The sequence below is a fragment of the Vigna umbellata genome, chromosome 11 (genome assembly GCF_029865625.1).
Source record: "Vigna umbellata cultivar VRB3 chromosome 11, Vumbellata_1.0, whole genome shotgun sequence".
NCBI lineage: Eukaryota > Viridiplantae > Streptophyta > Magnoliopsida > Fabales > Fabaceae > Vigna > Vigna umbellata.
The window spans coordinates 1-16,949 of NC_142175.1; the positions used below are offsets into that span (position 1 = coordinate 1).

Consider the following 16,949-nt stretch of genomic DNA (forward strand, 5'->3'; position numbering starts at 1 on the left):
GCCTCATCACCATAAGGTATAGTGGTAACTTCAGGGCACTCCGCCGTTGATGACGGCCCCGGCATATCGCCACCGGTGTTCTCCCCCCTTCCTTCCATGATCAGCAGTAAATACACTAAGACGAAGGAGATTTTAGGGTTACCTGGTTGATTCTTGTAGCAACGTAAGCAAAGAGGATGAAGAGGAAACAATCTCGCTCACGGTGCACACTGTCAATCTCAATTCTTCCGCAAAAGTGACTAACCCCCTTCTGAATCGTGTTGAAGAAGGCAAACCGTTTAATCGTCAGGCGCCGTAGGATTCTTTTTAATCTAACGGCTACCAAATCGCGCCCCCTCGCTTCCCTAAAAGAGCGGGAAAACCCTAAAATTTGTAACGCCAAACGGCTGTCAACCCACGTCCCCTCGTTTCCTCCACGTCTCCTCGTTTCCTCCACGTCTCCTCGTTTTCTCCACGTCTCCTCGTTTCCTCAAACAACGCTCAAAAGTCCTTCGTAATTCTGTCGGCCAAAGCTATGCCCATTTACTCGGACTTGGGGAGCATGTACTATAGGATACCTAATCCTCCAACAGTCGACCAATAACCCGAGCGACCTGGCGAGCGACCTGGCGATAGTTAAACCAATGCAGGACCTTCTCATGCTCGTAATGACATACGACCACATGGTGTTGTCGACCACTTGGTGCTCGATAACCAAACAGTGATGTCGCGACATGAAGCATTCGTGCGACAAGTCGTCCACTTATGTCGACACGCAGGATGATCGACATACAGAACGCGATATCGTAATCTAGCGGTTACAGATAAGCAGTTACGCATATTGGCTAACCAGCGCCGTGAATCACGGAAGTAATTGACTTAGTATCAGCACATGATCTGGCAGTTACAACTTCTAAACAGTCAACTTCAGTAACTGACCGGATTTTCAGGTAAACGGTTTATTACACGGTTTTAAATATACAATGCATACCAGGAAAAAAGGTACGTTTTTTCCTAAAGAAAATTAAGAGAGAAATTATTCTTGATCTAGTTACACCCCCATTGACTTGAGTGTCGGAGTGCCTTTGCAGGTACCCAGCCCATCTTTACTCAGAGAAGCAGAGAAGAGAGAGAGAAACAGCACAGTGAGAGCAGTACAAAGAAGAAGCAGTCTAGAGTTGTTAGGTTCGAATCTTGGTCTCCACACCCCTACTGAAACAATAGGTTATATCCAACTTATAATTATATAAATGATAGGTTCTATCCAACTGGATTCTAGTATATTTGTAAGGTTCTTTTATAGTTTAGTCGTTAGGCACATGTAGAGTTGTATTTTTAGTTGGTTCGAAAACTTGGTGTAGTAGGCTTGTTTCGAAATAGAATATGAGTTGTAGCATTGTTTTCTTTTAAATGAAAATTGTGGTTTTGAAGATGGCTTGCAAATCTTCGAAGCGTTTTCATTGAGTGTGACGCCGAGTTTCAACTATCTAAGCAAGTAAAAACTATTCTGGTTGAATATGGCGTGAATATTACAGAATCAAGAATTTCAAAGCATTGCTTCAGGTCTTCTGTGGTTGGTGTTGGGAGATACAATGAATTCTTAAATACTGTAAGTAATAGCATATAAGGTTCTTCTTTGGCTAGGATAGTTATTTGTTGTTGATTATTATGTTTTAAGGGTTTCTTTTGAGGGGGAAACGGTTCGTCCTGGTTGGTGTGATGTATTTTTCTTAGTTTGGACAGAGTTTATCCTGTTTGAAGGGATTTATTTACCTTGAATGCTGTTGAATGTTCTTTTAATTACGTTTTTCCATTAATGCTAGTGTGAACTTACGTGGAATTATAAATTTCGAGTGTTTTATTTATCGTTATAACTGATCTGAAGACTGGTTTCTTACTCTTAAAGAAACCTAACACCTTCACCATCATTTTAGCTATTAAACATAAAGTAATCCTAAGTCTCTGACACAATACTAAATTTTTATGACCCTTCATTTCTATTGCCACAACTTCATCTAAAAGTTTCTGATTTTAATAATCAACTAACCAAATGATTAAGCTTATACTAAGTTTTGTTAACCAGTTTTGTTTAGAAATTACTGTTTGTATGTTTTAATTGTTAGAAGTGGACTTGAGGTCTAACTCATCCCCACAAAACCGGCTTGTAAGGTGAGGTCTGCACCCACTTATATACTTTAATTTGGCCTTATCTTTAGTTGACGTGGGACTTCCAACATTAATTATGTATTACATTATAGTTGATTACATGCTCATTTTGTAGTTTTTAATGACAAAAGTAATGATTGCAGATGACAATTCAAATAGCAGAATTAGATAAATTAAAAAGCTTTTTATCTCATGATACAGGTATTGACAAGCAGTGAATCATGTGATGTTTGTCTCCCAGGTGACAATGATCCTTACTGGTTGGCCCATATAGGTGAGGGACATTCTGTTTCTTTCACTGTGCCTCAAGATCGTGTCATGAAGGGAATAGTTTTGTATGTTGTTTATTTATCAACCCCGGGAATCGTGACAACTGAATGTTTTACAAGTGTTTTAATTGTTAATTATACAAAGTGCACATTACTGATGCACAACCATGGCACAGTAATTTCCTTTAATGATGAAGATTGGCATGATATAATGTCAAATTTAGGATCAGGAGACAAGGTGGAGATTTTTGTGACTTTTGGTCATGGATTGATGGTCAAGAACACAGCTATCTATTTGATATATTGTGAATCAGAACACTTGGAAAGAGAGCCTGCTTTCAACAAAAATTCCCTCATTACATTCATTAAGAAAATTGTAATGTGACTTCTGCCAAGTCATATATATCATCTTTGACAACAGCAGGATCCTTTAGTTATGGAATTAATCCTAGAGTCCTTGATTTCTGTTTATTTTTTTTATCTTTTTTTTGTTTTTTCTCTAGTGCAGCTTATATTGAATAAATTCAAGTTTATATTGTACCATGTTTTTTCTCTTGACAGTGTTTCCGTGGCTTTACTTGAGCTGTTGATTGTATTTCTTTTATGGTTGATACTTCTGTCAATTCTTTTCCTTTTCAGCATATATGATATTTTATTAAGAAATCTTCTTAAAATAAGGCATTGCATTATGAAATAAAGATAGTTGCTGTTCGATATTTTGTTGTTTTACTTTGCTATCCATTTCACATACAATTTTAGGCATTGTAGTGGTTTGAAAAAAAAAAGTCAAACCTGAAAGTAATATATGTAGTTGAATTTCTTGTAGATGTTTCCGGATTGATCTTTAAATTTTACTAATTTTGAGGTTTGTTGATGGTTGAAGCAACATAAGAATATTCTAAATCTTTGTCATCCATTAGTAAATTTCTTGACAATTATCAGAAAGATGCTCACCTGTTTAGAGGATTGAACAGTTTCCCCAGATTTACATAAGGAGTTATGCTGTGATAGTTTTAAATCACCTATCTTTCTTTCTAAGATGGGATGTCGAGTGAGATGATAAAGTTACATTAATATTTATTTTATTTGATATTGTTGTTTTTTTATTTAGTTATTCTTATCCAGCTGCTTAGATAGGATTTGTATTCTTAGAGGAGACCGTGAAAGTCGTCAAGTTTGTGATTAGACTTTTTCAAAACTTTAAATTACTTTCTGATCTCGGTAACTTCAAATTCAATAAATTTGGGAATCTTCATTGCTGAAAATGACCAACTGTTGTGATAGAACTGTAGAAAACTATTTTCTACATTCATGGATGTTAAAGTTATTTCTTATGTTAAAAAAAAATATTGTAAATAATGATTTCCTGCACAATATTAGTGTTTTGCGGCCAAATATTTAAACTTGAAGCGTTGGAGAACAGAAAATTAAGGAAAATTGTAGTTTGACACCCACTTTTCCTCTTACTACCACCATTTGACTCTGCTTTATTAATAAAATACTTTATTTCATATATAAAAATAGAACATACAGCAGCACGCGTAGGGTAGAAATTAAATCAAACAATCTCGTATCGATTTGCACGTAAAAGATTTTACAATTTAATTAACAAAATAAAAACATACTTAGATGATATTAAGCTGTGATTGGGTAAACCTTAATCAAAAATTCATTTAAAAACTAATAAATAGAGAGGTAAAATAAAGAGATAGATGATTTCATTTATTGAACATTTAAGACTTATTTATAATAATTAAAAAATAACTTGAGTATCTGAGAGCTTTAACATGTACTTCTACTTGGAATTAGACTATACCAGAGAAAATCGATAATATATTAGAAGAGGATAGATAAATTGAAGTAAATGAAGAGGATTAAAGTTATAAGATATAGTTTTCGACCTTATTTATTGAAAGAGAATGTTTAACTTTATCTTCTCTGTCTATCTATTGTAGAACTTATATTTAGATTTGGATTTCTAACATAAAAATACTATGAGAAAAACAATATGTGTGAACTACATAAGGAAAGTACTGGAGCAAGGAAGCTGCGTAACAAGGCCAATGGAGATAAGAGAGGAGACTTTTATAAGATGTATGTGTACTTTATGGTGCTTAATGTAAAGTTTATACATACATCTTATAAAAAAGTAGGTGGAATAAATGACCTTTATTATGAAGACCTAAAAGTAGGTGGCTCACGTAGTGCTGTGGAAAAAGATTTGGGATGTAAAACGAAAAGATGCATAGAGAGGGTTGAGAAATATACTTTGGCCGGATATATATACATACATACATATACATACATACATATACATATATACATACATATACACATATACATACATACATATACATATATACATATATATATATATATATATATATATATATATATATATATATATATATATATATATATATATATATATATATATATATATATATATATATATATCAGGGAGACATAATTATCGTAACTAGGGTTTAAAATAAAAATAGATAAGTTAGGGAAAAACATAATTAAGGGCAACAAGGAAATAAGGAAACAAATATTATAGTTTTAGTGTAAAAATTTTAATTCAGTTAATTTTGGTTAAAAATGTGTTGATTGTTGAGGTATTTGAACATATGTGTGGTTTTTAATAATCGTCATTTGTATTTATTGAAGAATAAGTTAACTATGAATTAGATATTGAAAGGTGTCTTTTACCTATACTTGTTGCTTTCTAAATATAAATGTTTAGTGATTTCTTAAAGATTAATTACGTATTAAATTTACTTTTTCTTTTACTAAACATATTGATAATTCTCATAAACACGAAATATATACTCAATTATAATTTAATAAAATTAAAATTATTGTATGTGATTCTTTTTTGCTCAAAATGAAACATGTTGATGCTTATTCCACTATACTAGTTGTTTACTCTAATTATTTACTAAAAAGTTTATGTTTTCCAAAACGGCAATTATACTTTTTCCTTTTTTTATTTATTATTATAAGAACAACCTCTTTCATAGATATACGTGTATTTGTGTACTGTGAAATATGATCATGTTATTTAAAGGATATTAGCATACTATAGAAAGAGACTCGATGTTTTAAAAATAAAAGTAAGGTTAAGATGTGTTTCGGTATATAAGTGAGTAGGGCAGAGAAATATACCTTTCTGTTATCTCTTTCTATTTTTTCTTACTTCTAAATCACTTGATCCAACTAATGGTATGTACCTGTTATAGTTTATCATGGACCTTAAATTAATATTACTCCAATAATACCAATATCCGTGTTGGCCCAATAATAACTCAATACTCACAGGCTATTTTACCAAATAGAACAAACGGGCTTAAATATCTTTAGAACACGGTTCAGTAATATGTCATGTTTGTCGGCGGCGATGCATTGTTGCAAAGCCTACCGGATCAGACACTATAGCATTAAAATATGTAATTTTAAATAAAATAGAAAATATTTCATAGTAATTAGTGTAATATATTTTTTTGTGGTTGAAAGTGGGTGCTGGTTCAAAGTAAAAAAGGTTCTGTGATGGTCTTAACGCGTTACGAGGATAATTAAAATATGTACTTCGACTCGCTTAGGTGTCTGTACGGATAATCTCTTTGGGAGTGATTCATTATTGCTTTCTCTTCTAACAGTTCATTACCTCATCAATTCCCTCCATGGAATTCGCGTCTTCATCATCCAAACTCCCACGGTATTACGACGTGCTCATCAATTTCAATGGAGAAGACATCCTCACGAAATTTGTTTCTCATCTAGATTCTGTCCTCTCGTCCGTTGGACTCACCACTTTTCTTCACCATCAGAATGCAGTGGAGTCAACGCACGTCCAACAACCTATTCTCGATCTGTGTCGGGTAGTAATAGTTGTTTTCACCAAAACCTATTCTGAATCTGCTTGGTGTCTTCATCAGCTTCAACAAATCATTCAATGGCACCAAACTTATTGCCGACATGTTCTGCCTGTATATTACGAAATTCAGCCATCCGATGTACGTTTTCAGAAGGGTGATTTTGGAAAGGCCTTCAAAGAAACTGCACATCAAACATTTTCAGCACAACAACTTGAGCATGGCATGTCCAGATGGAGCCACGCACTCACCAAAGCTTCAAATTTGTTTGGATGGGATGAGAGTAATCACAGGTAAATCACTCACTCACTCAACCATATTTCAGGCTTTTGATTTAACATTGTTAATACATGACTTCTATTAAACTTGAAGGAGTGATGCTGAACTAGTGCACGAAATTGTTATGAGCGTTCGTAATTCATCAGTTTTTTCTGCTACTAAATTCCCAGTTGGGTTACAATACCCAGTGGAAGAACTAATTCAAACTATAAAAGATAAATCCATGAATGTTTGTACAATAGGGATATGTGGAACGAGAGGATCAGGTAAAACCACCCTTGCCAAAGCCATCTACCATCAAATCCATGGTACATTCATGCATAAAAGTTTCATTGAAGGTATTGCACAATTTAGTGAACCAAGAGGGGGTATACATTTTCAGGAACAACTTCTTTCAGATGTCATAAAAACAAAGGTGAAAATAGATACCCTTGAGATGGGAAAGAATATGATTCGGGACAGACTTTTGGGGAAAAGGGTCCTCATTGTACTTGACGATATGGATGACTATCTTTTATTATTATATCTAAGGGAAAGTCATTCATGGTTAAGTAAAGGAACTGTAATAATCATGACAACAACAGACGACGACCTATTTAAGGAATATCAAGTTCAATCTGTTTTTCGGATAAATCCAATGAATGAAAATAGGTCCCTTGAGCTTCTTAGTTGGCACGCATTTAGAGAAGCAAAACCAAAAGAAGAATACGATTACCTTGCAAGAAGATTAATTTCTCTTTGTGGAGGACTACCTCTAGTTCTTGAAGTCATTGGAAGTACCTTATTTGAAAGGACGGAAGTGGAATGGTATAGTGTATTGTTTAAATTAGAGAAAATTCCCTATCACAATGTTCAACAGAAATTGAAAATAAGCTTGGACCGTTTACGCAATCAATTGGAAAGGAACTTATTCCTTGATTTATCTTGTTTCTTTGTTGGTAAGGACAGAGCCTATGCTACGAATATCCTAAGCAGCTCTGTAGTAGAACCTGATAGTGAAACAGGTGTTCTACATGACTTTAGAGTAGACGCTCATAGTGGAATAAGAGTTCTCATGGAGCGTAACCTCATTAAAGTCAAAAGAAATAACAAATTTGGAATGCATCCTTTATTACAAGAAATGGGAATAGCAATTTTTCGTGAAATTTCAGGAGAGAAACGTTGGAAGAACGGTCAACTGTTGTATGATGTGGATGCAGAATATGCATTGAAAGTGAATGCTGTAAGAACATTCTTTGTATGTGATTTGAAACCTCTTTTGAAAGTGTTTAATTTCTCATGTACGCAATGCATTTTTTCTTTTTTTACTCTTTAAATCACAGGGGAGAAAAAACTATAAGGTATTGCTTTCGACAAGAAGAGAACCATCAAGACTTCAGAAAGACGGTGTAAATTCTGAGAACCTTACTCCGAAATTGAGATGGATTAGTTTCCATGGATTTTCTAAAGAATACATAACCAACGTCTTTAATGCGCATGATACAATAGCGATGGATCTAAAATACAGTCTTCTTCAATTCTTTTGGGAAGAACCCCAGGTTTTTATTACGAGCCATTCTTCATTACAACATAAAGCTTAATTAAAATAAAATAGTAACTTGCTACTGTCTCAATTTTTATTTTCTGTCTCTAATATTTATCAAAAACTATCTTGGTGTAGGTTTTGAAATCACTAAAAGTCCTTAACCTTAGTCACTCCATGTACTTAACAGAAACACCTGACTTTTCGAGACTACCCAATCTTGAAGAACTCATTCTAAAAGATTGTCCGAGATTGCGGAAAGTACACCAATCTATTGGACATCTCTGTTATCTTATACTACTCAATTTGAAGGACTGTAAACGTCTAAGCAATCTCCCCCAAGAGATATATTGGTTGAAATCTTTAAAAACTCTTATCCTCTCTGGGTGTTCGAAGATTGACCCAATGGAAAAAGATATAGTGCAAATGAAATCCTTGATAACTCTAGCTGTTGAAAATACAACTGTGAAAAAAGTGCCTTTTTCAATTGTAAGTTCAACAGCCATTGGATATATATCCTTAGAAGGATTTGAGAGATTGTCATGTAATCCTTTTCCTTCAATCATTATTCGGTCCTGGATGTCGCCAACAATGAATTCGATATCTTATATTAATTCGAATAGTGTGGATATGGACTATAATAGTTGGGATGATATTGCGCCATTGCTTGGCAACTTGGCAAATCTTCGAAGTGTTTTGGTGCAATGTGACACCGAGTTTCAACTATCTAAGCAAGTAAAACATATTCTGGTCGACTATTTTTCAAATATTACTGAATCAGAAATTTCAAAGCAGCATTTCAGGTCTTCTTTGATCGGTGTTGGAGCATACCATGAATTCTTCAATGCTGTCAGCAATAACATATCTGAGGTTCTTCTCTCCCTTTTCCGTTGTTTATTTCATTCTCCATCATTTTAGTTATTAATTTAGAGAACGGAAAATAATCATAATAAAGTATCTAATAAAAATTACAATTCTATACTTTTAGCACTTGTTGCTTCTAGAGCTACTCAACTTTATCCAAAAGTATTTGATATTAATAATCGAATAACCAAATGATCATGCTTATACTAAGTACTAGGAAATTGATTTCCTCTTTCTTGCTTGACTAGTTTGTTCATTCTTATTATACTCAATGATTATATAAAACTGAATGAGACGAAAAAAGAAATGGATTCTAAATCCCTAACGACAAGATGCTTGTGTATACACAACAAAACTACTAACCAAATTTATTTAAATTCCATAGCGATATGCTTTAATTGAGTATTGGATTTTGTAATCTTTATCGACAAATAATGATTGTAGAAGACAATATGAATAGGAAAATTAAATAAATGACTAAGCTTTTGTCTCATGGTACAGGTATTGGCAAGTAGTGAGTGTTCTGATGTCTCTCTTCCAGGTGACAACCACCCTTATTGGTTGGCCCATATGGGTGAGGGAGATTCTGTTTCTTTCACCGTGCCTACAGATAATGACATGAAGGGAATGGTTTTGTGTGTTGTTTATGTATCAACCCCTAAAATTGAAATTGTGGCCTCTGAAGGAATTAGAACTGTTTTAATTGTCAATTACACAAAGTGCACATTGCAGATACACATGCATGGCAAAAGAATTTCCTTTAATGATATAGATTGGCAGGCTATAAGGTCAAATTTAGGATCAGGAGACAAGGTGGAGATTTTTGTGATTTTTTCTCAAGGAGTGGTGGTCAAGAATACACATGTCTATCTTATATGTGGTGAATCACATTACTTGGAAAAAGTGCCTACTCCAAAAAAAAAATGATCTCCTTAGATTCATAAAGAAAATTGTAAAGTGACTTCTGGCAAGTCATTTATCTTCTATGAGAACTGCAGGATCCCTTTACTTATGGAATTAATCTGTGCCCTTGATTGCAATTCATTTTTTCCATCCTTTCCTTATTTTACTTTAGAGTATAGCTTATAGTTAAGAAATTCATGTTTGCTTTATCCTGTTTCTCACTGCTCACATTGTGCTTCCTTGGCGTCACTTGAGCTGTTTATTGTATTTGTTTTCTTGTTACTTTTTCAATTCTTTTCCCTTTTAACATATAATATCTCATTGGAAATCTTCTTAAAAAAAGACATGCATTATGAAATAAAGACAGACATTGTTCGATATTCTGTTAGGTGTTCTGTTTTTCTCTGTGCTAGGTAGTCTCTGTTTTCTGTTTCATCATAATAAGCACCTTAGCCTCATCCCTTTAATTAAGACTAAATGAACCAAATTTTAATTTAACTTCTCGTTGTTACTCTTTTCTGATGTGTTTTATTTATAATTAAATATATCAATCTTTTCAATTGACATTCATATAGTTTTCAGTTGTAAGTTTTTAATATTCGGTTTTTAACTATTTTTTTATTGCAATTATAGCCATGATCTTACAAATTATTTTAATTTTGTTAAAAACATTTTGAACTTAATTCTTATAAATTAATATTCATTTGATATGACCAAATATAATCTTTTAAAAGATTTAAAAAAAATAACTATTTTGACAAGTACAATTAATATTTATACTATCGTGGGTAACATTTTTATTGACATTTTAGACTTTATTCCGGTTGTAAAATTGACACATGTTATGATAAACTTGAAATTTTGCATTTTCAAATGTTGTTTGAATAGAAAGTTCCTTCCTATATCTTGTTGCAGTAATCACTTTTATAAGTAAGGTGTCACCATTCTCTTGCAATCACTTCTGAAGATTGAATAAACTTTGATTTTGTGAGATAACCTTAAGAGTCTACTTTGGTTTTTATTATTCATATCTTGGATAGCTTTTAAAGTAACAAATTAATCCTCCTTGAAGTTATATTTTGGTATTGAACACAAAGGTAGCGTGCTCTTCCTTCAAGATGTGGACTGCATAACCAAGAAGGTGCTGCAAAGCAAATGTGGAATTTAGCAAAATACGATGAATCAATATTGAGACAAAGATCAAGGGATATATGGATTGTAGAAGGGAATAATATTAACAAGTAAATTCACTGCATGGTGAATTTGAATAGGAGGAAAAAACCAGCTAAATAGGATTGAAGGTGGATGGAATATCCAACTATAGTGAAGAAGAAGGCTAAACAGATCTCTGAGTAAAGGTTTATCGAAACCTTATTAGATAGACCAACATTGGATGGTGTAAATTTCATTAAAATTCCTAATAGAGAAAATGAGTGGGTTAATATTAGTAGGTTAAAAACTGATTAAATTGTTGAAAATTATAACTTTTCACGCTTTTCATGAGTTTAGATATGCTAACAACGTAAAATTGAAAATCAGTATAAATCAGCCATTTGATGTACGCTTTCAGATGGGTGAGTTTGGAAAAGCCTTTGAAAAATCTGGACCCCGAACTTTCTCAGGAGAAGAACTGGAGCATGGCATGTCCAGGTGGAGCCACGCACTCACCAAAGCTGCAAATTTCTTTGGATGGGATGAGAGCAATTACAGGTAAATCAGTCACTCGCTCAATAACCATATTTTAAGCTTGTACTTTAATTTTGTTAATACATGACTTGCTATTGAACTTGAACGAGTGATGCTGAACTAGTGGACAAAATTGTTAAGAGCGTTCTTAATTTACCAGTCTTGTCTGCTACTAAATTTCCAGTTGGATTACAATCCAACGTGGAAGATCTAATTCAAACTATAAAAGATAAATCGAGCGAAGTTTGTATAATAGGGATAAGTGGAGCTGGAGGATCTGGGAAAACCACCCTTGCCAAAGCCATCTACAATAAAATTCATGAAACATTCACGGAGAAAAGTTTCATCGAAAATATTGGACAAGTTAGTCGAAGAAGAGGGCATCATCGTTTACAAGAACAATTTCTTTTAGATGTCCTAAAACCAAAGGTGGAGATACCTAGTGTTGATATGGGAACAAGAATGATTCGGGAAAGACTTACTGGGAAAAGAGTGTTAATTGTACTTGACGATGTGACCGAGAATTTTACATTGTTAGATCTATGGGGATGCCGTGAATGGTTCGGTGGAGGAACAGTAATAATCATTACAACAAGAGATGTAGACCTACCGAGGATTGTTAAAGTTGATTCTGTTTTCGGGATAAGGCTAATGGACCCTAACGAATCCCTTGAGCTTCTTAGTTGGTACGCATTTAGAGAAGCAAAACCAAAAGAAGAATACAATTACCTTGCAAAAGGTGTAGTTACTCATTGTGGAGAAGGACTACCTCTAGCTCTTGAAGTCATTGGAAATTGTTTATTTAAAAAGACAAAAGAAGAATGGAATAGTGTAATGTTAAAATTAGAGAAAACTCCCCTGTATAATGTTCGACAGAAATTGGAAATAAGCTTTGACGGATTACGGAATCAAATTGAAAAAGATTTATTCCTTGATATATGTTGTTCCTTTGTTGGTGAGGGCAGAGACTATGTTACGAAGATGCTAAATGGATGCGGAGTAGACGCTGACAGTGGAATAAGAGTTCTCATAGAACTTAGTCTCATAAAAGTTAAAAGGAAAAACAAACTTGGAATGCATCTTTTGTTACAAGAAATGGGAAGAAATATTATTAATGAAATTTATGAAAAGGAATTTCGGAGGGAGCGGCGACTGCGGTTTGACGATTCAGAATATGTATTGACAGATACTATTGAGGTGGTACAATCCAACAATGGTATTATTAAATCTTAAAGAAAGCATGCATAAATATTTTGGAGAAAACTGAGTTGATGTATTCAAAATCTGTTGACACACCTATGGATCCTAATACCAAACTCATAACAAATTAAGGATAGCCTATGTCAAATCTTGATCTTACAATTACTCATCCTAACATTTCCTTGCAATTAGTGTAGTAAGTCAATTTTTTAATTCCTTTACAGACAATTAATAGCAAAATAAGTACACAAATGACAACTTTACAAAGGATACTACCAAAGGATACTACCATAGTACAAATAGAAAGCCTTTGGATAATTCTTCTTAGTCAAAAAAGAGCATGAAGAACAAGAGCCAAATGTAGTTAGTAAGGGAGGACACCAGCGATCAACATGAGAAAAGGTTAAACCATCTTAGCACTTACAATATGTTATGACAAGCCAAGATGTATATTGTCTTCCGAATGAGGAAGAGCCTTCAACTTTTCAAGAGGTTGTGAGCGGTTTAGATGCTTCTTTATGTATGATGGCGATGCAAGAAGAAACAAAGGCTCTATACAAAAATAAGACATGGAAGCTTGTTGCACTTCTAAAATGTCAATAAGTCATTGGTTACAAATGGGTCTATAAGATCAAAAAAGATGACAATGATCAAGTAGAACGATGCCATGTTAGATTGGCAGTGAAGTGATATACTTATAAAGAAGGCATTGACTTAAGCAAAATGTTTTTAATATCCAATTGTTAGATTGACAATAATTTAAGTTGTTTTAGCCTTATGTGCTCCATTTGATCTACATGAGTAATTGGATATAAAAATTGTTTTTCTTCATGAAGGCCTAGAAGAGGTAAAATATATGCTCCAAACAAAAGACTTTACAGAATAACAAAACTTGGTTTGCAAATTGACCAGACCATTATATGGCTTAAAGCTCTGCCTAGGTGTTGATACAAGAAATTTGATTCCTTCATTATTAGCTTTGGTTACAACATATTGAGTGAAAGCCGTTGTAATTATTACAATGAGTTTGATTAGAACGATTTTATCATCTTTTTGTCCTTTAAAGCTTAATGTGAAAACCTAAATTATATAAGAATATTTTAATATTTTAATAACGAAGGGTTGAAGTTATAAATAAATTTTTTATTAATTATACTGAATATACTGAAAACTATGTATGATATTTATCTTTTTTGTATTAAATATACACATATAATCGTCTATTTATAATAAAAGAAATATAAACTAAACACAAAATACAAATAAAAATAATAATAAATTAATTAAAGATAAAATAAATATGATATACCTAACACTCTCGTAATCTTACTACTAATATAATCAATATACTAAGTAAAAATACCTGTTTCCGCACTTGAATGACACCAAATTGTTATTGATTTGCGAAAATGACATAAAAGATGAAATACTAACCTATAAGACTCCTTTGAGCAACAAATCTAGGAAGTTGCTCCATATAAATATCTTTTTGCAAATCACCATTAAGGGATGCATTGTTGAAATCAGTGGATAAAGAAGTCATTGTTGAAGAGTAACTATAGCTATAAATAAACTAACAAAAATCATCTTTGTCACGGGGGAGAAAACATATATATATGGATCAAACGCAATAGTAACAAAAAGAGGTCAAAAGAGACAACAACGAAAAAACCCATAGATGAACATGAGAGAAACCTAAAAAAATCAAAATTCTTTAATGAATGCATCTGAAAAAAAAAAAAGAGCAATCTTGATGCTATAAATAATTGTCTAAGAAGAGATGAGACTCGCGACAATACACAATAACCTGAAAGAAAAAGAAGAACAACCTCGACACTCTAAATCTTGTTAAAGAAAAAATGAGATATATTACCACGACAAAAAAAGATTAAATTTACAACTTTAAAAAACACTAAGAATACATAAGAACTTTGATAAAAAATTAGTTTAAGATTCATAAATTTTAAAATATATTTTTTAAATGTGTATATGTAATGGATATATAATGAATGGATTTTTCTTTATAAATCGAGTAATAAATAGACAATGTCCTTATCTGACCATTGAGGGCCAAAAGGGAGGATTTGAAACTCAGGGTATTATCTATTTTGCGAAGGAATATGCAACGTGGATGATGAATGATGAGTGTATTTATGGTTTGGATATAAAGGTAGCAGGGAAATGTAGGTTTATTAGAATAAGAAATTTGTGCCAACTCACAAAGCACAAAGATCAGCCCAGCTGTCTCTGTAAATCTTTATGTTACTTATTTATTTTTATTTTTATGCAAATGAATAAAAATATTAAAGAACGTAAAACGTGCTAAGTTTTCAGACACGAAACAACTTTTTTAATCTTTACTATGTGTTATTTAAGTTCAAGCTAAAAGGTGCAAACACTTCAACTTTTAATTTCAACTACTGCGAAACTGTGTAGAATTAGCTTATATAAAAAGTGAAATTCCTGATTAGAAAATGGAAAATTCTTAGTTATAGTTTTTCTTTAAAATATATTTTAAACGAATATTTTTTTAGGCTAACAATATATTAAAAATTTTTAATTTGATGTTTATTTAATATTTTTATAAATTAAAAATAAGTACTTGATTCATTAATGTAAGAATCAAAATTTATATTAAATATTATAAGAAATTCAGCCTTTGGATATTTTTATTATTTTAATATTTTATGATAACAAATTGTTAGAACTTGAGAAAAGAATTCAACCGAAAACATTGGAAGGATGACTTCAAATAGTAAAGATTAATTTAATTAACTTAATTTTAAAATAATAATTGTAAAGTGTTTGACATATATTTAGAGCAATGTAAAAGGGATTAAAAGTAAATTTACAAGGATTATGACACATAAATTAATTAAAACAAATAAAATTATTTTAAAAATAAGTAGACAGAACAGTAAATTGGATTTGAGTTTAATAAAGTAAAATTTATTAAATGTAATCTACAATAGAAAAATATAAAGGATTGAAAGTTTTAACATAAATTAAAATAAAAATAAAAAATGCATGAAATACAAAGATAGTGAATATTATGGAAGTTTATGGTATTTATATAATACGATTTTCACATCAAATTCAATGAGACATTTTATGTATAGATCTTCATTAACAGTTACCATTTCTTTCTTATCGATTTCGTATTTTATGGATAATAACTACGCATATTTTTCTAAATAAATTCTAAAAGAAAAATAGCTATTATTTACAAATAAAAACTAAAAATAAAATGAAGAGATACAAAGTTTTTTATTTTCTGTTAGTTTCTTTTTTTATCTTTCCTTTGTTGTAAATTTGAAATATACTAATTATTTTAACATATTTTAAAAAATTAAGATTAATTTGCATAAGTGTATATTTTCAAATAAGTGGAGAGAGAGCAACGAACATTTGACAACGCTCACAAGATCATAGATCAATCGAGAATATGTTGACATGTGTGGTGTCTGTAAGGATGATTCCAGTCTTCTATAAAGATTAGTTTTCTTCATACGACGGATTTCGAAATTTAAAATTTGGATTAATGTATGGCTCGTCTCAGTAGAACTACTCCCAATGAATACATACTATCAACGTGGATATCAAAAGATAAGAAGGTTTTCTTTACTACATTTATTTATCAACGTGTACATTGTAAGGATGTTATATTCGATTGGCATCGCATCCGTGACTTTGCGTTAGCCGCGTGCACCATTCTGTAAGCTTATTCTTTTTAATATTAACTGGTTTTGAACGTGTGTATCCAAAATTAGTTGATTTGTTGGTTTATTGAAAGAAAATAAGAAATCGAAAAACTAATAAATACTTTTAGGTTTATAATTAAGTTTGGAATAGAATTAATTTTGAAAATAATTTATAGGTTTAGAATGTGAATATATTTATAAAAATATAAATAATAGACTTTGTAAAAATATAAAAGATAAAACATGTGTAAAAGTAAAATAAAATATAAAAAATAAAGGATATGCATAAATATATAGGATTGATTTGTTAAAAATATAAATTATTGTATGAATAATGTAATGTGAATTATTACTTATCTAATCAATGCATTGATTTCGTTAAATACGTGTTATTAGACTAGTCTAATAAGTATATATCACACACACACACACACACACACACACACACACACACACACACACACACACACACACACACACACACACACACACACACACACACACA

General features: G+C 31.9%; 1 protein-coding gene and 2 pseudogenes across 2 annotated transcripts; all 3 read left to right on the forward strand.

Moving 5' to 3' along the window:
• Positions 1-962: 962 nt before the first annotated feature.
• Positions 963-2,799, forward strand: LOC148190666 (uncharacterized; annotated as a pseudogene).
• A 3,173-nt stretch (positions 2,800-5,972) lies between these two features.
• On the forward strand, positions 5,973-9,994 carry LOC148190667 (disease resistance protein RPV1-like; annotated as a pseudogene). The gene is made up of 5 exons (XR_015782959.1): positions 5,973-6,582; positions 6,662-7,790; positions 7,891-8,106; positions 8,229-8,960; positions 9,456-9,994. The product of XR_015782959.1 is annotated as a disease resistance protein RPV1-like (transcript).
• A 1,433-nt stretch (positions 9,995-11,427) lies between these two features.
• Positions 11,428-15,056, forward strand: LOC124822045 (disease resistance protein RUN1-like). Its single transcript, XM_088102081.1, has 2 exons — positions 11,428-11,567; positions 11,654-15,056. Exons 1-2 carry the CDS (start codon positions 11,428-11,430, stop codon positions 12,774-12,776), a joined length of 1,263 nt encoding a protein of 420 aa, XP_087958207.1. The 3' UTR covers positions 12,777-15,056.
• The last annotated feature ends 1,893 nt before the right edge of the window (positions 15,057-16,949 follow it).